Source organism: Limulus polyphemus, unplaced genomic scaffold (genome assembly GCF_000517525.1).
Source record: "Limulus polyphemus unplaced genomic scaffold, Limulus_polyphemus-2.1.2 Scaffold2745, whole genome shotgun sequence".
Taxonomy (NCBI): Eukaryota; Metazoa; Arthropoda; class Merostomata; order Xiphosura; family Limulidae; genus Limulus; species Limulus polyphemus.
In genome coordinates this window covers 69,561-76,328 of record NW_013668355.1, presented here as the reverse complement: position 1 = coordinate 76,328, position 6,768 = coordinate 69,561, and the positions used below count along the sequence as shown (strand labels likewise).

The window sequence follows — 6,768 nt, the reverse complement described above, 5'->3', positions numbered from 1 at the left end:
TTTGGATAGGGCTTGTCATTGTCTGGGGCTGAATTAAGTCGATGGTCAATGTATCCTCCTTGTGTAACAGACAACAGATCGTCCTTTAATGTATCTAATTCGCTTTTAAACTTACTAATGTTTTCCATTTGTACTTCTTGCCATTGTTGTTGATTTTCCTGTAGTTACTGCTGACTTTCCTGCAATTATAAAAGTATAATACTACCCCATGAGACAGACTTAATATCTTCACCTGAAGTTTCTGTTGTTCTTCTACAGAACATTTACAAATACCATTATTTTTATCACTCAAGTTTTGAGTTTCCTCACACAACACCTATGTCATATATAATATAGTATTTTTATGCTACATGCTAATATACGCAGTGTCTCAACCACTACTTGCCTTCATATCCCAGCTAGTCTGAAGAGCTCTGGAATTCATCAAAAGGTCTTGTCAGCACCGATATGGGTATGGCTGATATATTATTATACACTCTTTTTTTACTTTCACTTAGGAGTTCTTACAATTATACCTTAATGTTTTAGATAAAGTATTTGACAAAAGAACTTTGGTAGCAGCTAGGCTTACAAATATTAATATTATTTAATTAGTTACATACCCATGATGGGAAGTACACAGATGGTTCAAAGTATTTCCCTTGATGCTTCTCTTTATTCAAGTTTCCAACATCTGCTTGTAGAGCATACGCTGCAAGAATGAAGGCTCGATCATCTGCTACTGAATGACAATATCTAAGCACATTCTCCCGAAGCTGAAGAAAGTAGTGATGCCTGGCTACTTTATCACTAAATATTTAAAACGATTGTTTATTGATTATTTTCTTACAACAAAATAACTAAAGCATATATTTTAAAAGAACCATCTTTTGTTCATATGCAGACATACTGATCTTAAAATAAAAGTCTGTGCTTGATGATTCAGAATCTTTGGACAGACACCACACACATTAGTCCCTCATAATAACCTTTTACAGATGCCAGATTTCAGCTTATGTCATGGTATTATAAACTATAAAGAAAAATTATACGATAAAAATGTTTTGAAGTTCCCTACACATATTGACTTGTGTCATCAAGTTATGAAAATTAAGTAATAAATTTAAAAAAATATTCAATTTAATAGTCTACTCTGAGAATTTTCAGAGTTGAACAAAAAAAAATCACATCTTGGTATCATAACCAAATAGTAATTTTTTGTTTTTCAGAAGTTTTATCTAATGCATATTTAGCAATAATATTGTTTGTTACCTAACAATAACTGATACAGAAGACAGTCTAGAAATTGAAAACTGTGATTCCTTTACAACTTACCTAATAAGCAAATGACTGTCAATATAAAATTGAACTCTAAAGTGGACAGTAAGATATGGGACTCCAATAGAATTCACTCCCTAAGTGTCACAGTAAAAGAATATATATATATCTTTTATTAGTATTGTACAGAAAACAAATAACATAACGAATATATATAATAATGTTTACTATTGGAGATAAAAGGCTTGCATTATATCATTACCCTGTGGGTGTGGGTATATTTTTTGCTCTGTCTCTCTCTCTATATATATAACATAAATTTATTAAAGGAAAAAATTATTTAACTATGCAGATGAAAAAATAAGTAACATATAAAAAATGTAATGACTACTCCAACCAAACTACACTGCATTCTTTCCAAAACAAATGGAAATTTACAATACGTACTGTGCCAGTACACAATCGTTATTTTTTAATTCAATTTATTTTTAAATACATTATGAGTTGTAAGAATTATATTTAGTACAAACCACACTTCAAAAAATCAATTTTTCAAATGGATGGAAAACTTTATTAACCTTTCAGCCATGCCTAACTAGCATTACAGAAATTGCAATGACACAGCACACATACACTCAGGTTATCGTATTCAAGAATATAAGACTGGACTTTACAAAGTGACCTGTCTTGGCTGTGTTCAAGTGGACCAGCATTTTAAAACATACAGTCAGATTTTGGTTATAATACATTATATAAGTATATACATTATTACTATTTACAAGTTCTGAAATTTCAATTATTTTTCTTAAAACATAGAACAGTAAGTAAAGAAGTATAGAAAACAATTATCTCTTCTAGTTACAAACTTTGTACTCATTTGCTGGTTACCACAAGTTGCTAAGTGCTAAGCCTTATCAAATTTCGCACATGGAGGATGTAAAACAAAATAATTTATTTTATGTTTTATAATTGCATTTTGAAAAAACAAAAACCTAAATTACTATACCAATACCACAGAATTCCACTATAATTTATCAAATTTAATAACTAAGCTGTATTTGGGGGTCTTAAAAATATATTTTTTGAGCTCACTAATGTCTTACCTTACTGTTTGGAATCTAGCATGAAAAGAAAGTTTCCTGCACATATACTTCACAGCAGCTGAGAAAACCACAAGGGGGACATTCTGAGCTTTTGATTGGTTATACACACATTACTGAGCAAAGTAGGTGTACATAAGAAAGTATTTTAAAAAATGTAAAGGTGGGTGAGGCCACCTTGGTTGATTCAATAAATATATTAATATTTCATAAAATAGAAAAGATAGGAAGTTCTTATCTAATATTCTAGCTTGTCAGTATCGGTAATTTAAATATCTAATTCATAAGAAACTATAGACTTTGTATTTGTGACATCACAAACATCTAGGTTGAACCAATGCTGTATTTAACATACCACATGACACACAAAAACCCACATTTAGGTGTATTTGTTTTTAATATTTACTTTTAAGTTAAGAAATTAACTAATATTTAATACTAACATTTTAATTATAATTTAAAATTTGATACCAAAGTTATTGAGATACATTCGTAAAGTAGTAGCCCAATAAAATTTTGAACGTGAGTCTACAAACACGATGACATGGCCTTTGACCTGTGACCATAGGAAGAATAGTGTCGGTAGAGTTAACATAGTTTTCTTTTATTGAAAAACTTTATTCTAGAATAAGAATAAACTATGTATGTCAAAGATCATCCATTTCAGAAAAACATATTACATAAAATTAGTGGAGCCTATCAAAAGAACATGCACACCAAATTTAAAAACTACTTGAATTGTTCTTAAATGAAAGCTAATTGATAAGAGGTTAATAAATCAGTGACATATTTTTTTCTTGTAAAACACTTTACAAACAAAAGAAAAACCTGCATCAAGCATGAACAATGAAGACAATGTGGTCCCTCTGACATCATCCAATACTCTGTGACAGGCAATTTAAGAATGTGTAATTACTAAGCCTAAACAAATCTTAGTTCCCAATATAGTTGATTTAGTAAAAGTGGAAACAAAATTGCTGAATGAACAGTTATTACTTATTGATAATAATAATCAAAAAACTCAATAATCCTGGATTATTTAATACAACAACAATAATGATAAATTCCAAAAAGGGAGGCACTGACTGTTTGAAAACATAACCCTTTACCCCTCTTTTTTATTGGGGTAGTAACTTTTACAGATACACACATACTTTAACCTCACTTTTTGGGAGGTAATTACTTGAAGGAGTTAATTATCCTGATTTATTTAGTGAAACAACAACAATAATAATAAAAAAAAATCACAATTATTTACCAATCCTGGACAATTTAGTATATAATTAACAGTAAACTTCATAGTTCTTTACTTACTGATCCTGGCTGACTTTTCCATCCTTTTGGAGCATATTTGACTAACTTAATATTCTGGTCAATAAATATAAACTCTCCATCTGTAATTGATATTATGATTCCCAGATTATTTTTCAGCTAAAAACTAAAATTCACTTCTACAAAACATAAGTGTCAAGTACATCTTTCCGTTAAAGTGTTATAACAAAGGAATTATTACAATGGATCTAAGCTGTACATACAATGTTCAAAAATTGTCACATTGTGAAAATGAAGCTCACAACAAAACCTCAAGTCAATTGTACATACACAAAAAATGACAGGACTTACTTTACTCAAAATTAACATTATTAGTCCTAAAAATGAAGCACTTTAAAGCAAGCTTCTTTTTTTTTTTCAAATATAACCAATAAGTACTTCTATAAGTTATGAAAAAATTCTCTGAATACTGAACTTTGAACAACTTTCAAAAATTTTGTTTTAACTCCTAACTATCTAGAACAAAGTTCAGCTCACAGTCAAGCACATATCTTTGTCACAATAAATCTTGAACAAACAAAAACTAGTAGCTGTTTAACTATTTTACTTTCACTGTGGATTTAATATATGTTGTAGCAAGTCAGAAATATGGCTGAATAAGACCAACAACGGTGCTATAAGTTTAAGTAAAAAAATTATGTAAACTGTTAAACTCATTGGATGTTTTCTCATATAGAGAATATTCTTTTTTACTTAACTAACCTGCATTGTTATTTTTTCCCAGAAATAAGAGTAAATATACATGGTAAAATGTTGAAAAATATTAAAATATGAGTGATTTACTGTAAATATCCTATATGAATGAGATAATTAACTAACAGAATAGCTACCAAGTTTCTAAATGTATTAAGGGAGAAGTTGTTCAACTAATTACTAATTTACAGTATTATATTATTATTTCTCAACTTCTTGCATATAAACACACAGATCACAAGAACATATGTTCATTATATGGTGTAAAAGGACTATAAATTAACCTAAATAAATTTTTCAATACAGATGTAAGTACAATACATTTAACCCTTTCTGGGTGAAAAGAGTGTCACTGATATCCCCATATTTTTTCCTTCTCACAATAGAAATACTTGATCAACTTGCATACGATGTAGTACAAATTTACTAACAAGTATCTAGTTTTGGTTTTTAAAAAATCAAATAATTTACTTTAATATTTCTACCCTTTTCTAGACTGTAAAAATGCCCAAACTTTGTGGTCAGACGTTGTTTATAGAAAACATTAAAAATAGTTATTTTCACTTTAGAATTTCCTTTTCTTTGAACAGAAAGTTCTGTTTTATCTATCTATTTATCTTCAACTTGATTAATCTCATTAACATCTCATATTTTGCTAACTACAGTAGTCACAACTTCTGTTTACAAATCATAAAAACATTGACAAAGGTGTGTCAGTGACCTAGAACCCCACCTTTCAAAGTGATGTTCTCATTTAATATTGTCAGGCTAGGTATTGTGAATTTTGCTAACAATATTCTTGATTGATATCAAACTTATACATAATAAGTATAATTCATTTTCAATAAATGATAAGTTATTTTATTTGTGTCCATTATTTGAAAGAATAAACTTGACAATAAAATTTAATAAATAATAATTTGAGTTATTGAAAATTTTTCAATCATCTACCATACACACAAAAACTAACACAGCTTACCTGATATCTTTTCATAAAAGAAAATTTTTGTAGGTTTCAAAAAGACACAAGTTAACATGAAAATATTTTTAGGAATGAAAAGAGTACCTAAAGAAACAATAAAAATTCCCAGATCTGTGGTTTGTTCCCAAATGTTCTATACTTCCCACTGGATTCCATTTTTAACCCTTGGATGGTCATTATCTCACGAAACCATAAATTACTGCTAAAAACCACTTTTTTATGCTATTTTGGCATAAATAATGTATAATCTGTTCTATTCAATCATTATTAAACATTGAGTATTGGTATTTTAAAAGCTGAGCTATATTAGTAATTAGCGTACAGCACATCAAAAATGATGGGGCAAGTACTACTACCCCCACCCCATAGTATACCCTAACCTCACATTTCATAGCTAATTGAAAAATTTTTTTACAAAATCAAGCTTGACCAACTAAGAGGCAGAAAATTGCAGTTGAGACAGTCAAACATTGATAAATTCCTTTGTGAGCCAATCAAAATTAAGATCACTCATGATTCATGGTGTATTCATAGAATAATTATCGGTAAAAATCAGTTAGATTGACAACTTGTAATATATAGAAAAGCCAGTGCATTTTGGTAACACTACATTCAAACAATGGATTTTATTTAATGTCACTTAAAACAAAAGTATAACCTAATATTCTTGTTAGTCTTTATACTAAAAGTATAAAATGAAATTTATAGATAACAAAATTTGTTGATTTCTTAATTTAGTCTAGATTGATAAATGAGGTTTGTTTTTTATTAAAAATGTTGGTGATATAATAGAAAAGAGCTTAATTCAGAAACAATTTAGGTTTAAAATTGAATCAATGTTTTTACTTTCATGATAAGTTTTATGCATTTGGCTAGGTGATCTCACACTACTACTTTACTTTAGGCTTATTATACCAACACTCACTACACTTATATACACTTTTATATCAATTGTAAAATTATACTGAATTAGACACTGAAAGGTGCTCATGGTCATGATAGAGTTAACAGTTAACATTTTGGTGGTTGCCCTTCTTTAGGTCATTTGCTGTAAATTAATATATTATTTATATTTGTGCAAATAAAAATCAGACAAATTATTGATTTATAATGTAGTAGATTATAAACAAAAATAACTAATTGATCTACTGCACAATCTTCAAGCACAAACATATTAAAAACAAAAAAGGATTATGTAAATTCTCATAATTGAAAATAAAATGTATCCATCTTTACAAATGTCACTTTATTTTGAAGTAAAAACATATTGCATTAATTTTGATAAAAGAGTTAGCACAAATGATCACATATAAAATATAATAGACTTAAAATAAGACCCAAAACTCGAGCGCTTTCGAATAGTTGTTCCCCTGAAGAAGAATAGTCAACTATTCGAAAGCGCTC

At 28.7% G+C, this 6,768-nt stretch overlaps 1 protein-coding gene across 1 annotated transcript in view; it reads right to left on the bottom strand.

Moving 5' to 3' along the window:
* Positions 1-6,768, bottom strand: part of LOC106467804 (protein expanded-like) — a 40,497-nt gene that overhangs the window by 26,283 nt on the left and 7,446 nt on the right. The window contains exons 3-5 of the mRNA XM_022396001.1: positions 3,672-3,751; positions 1,315-1,394; positions 603-789 (exon numbers count right to left, since the gene is read on the bottom strand). Coding sequence (XP_022251709.1) covers positions 603-789; positions 1,315-1,394; positions 3,672-3,751 — 347 coding nt within the window. The remainder of the gene's footprint in view (positions 1-602; positions 790-1,314; positions 1,395-3,671; positions 3,752-6,768) is intronic.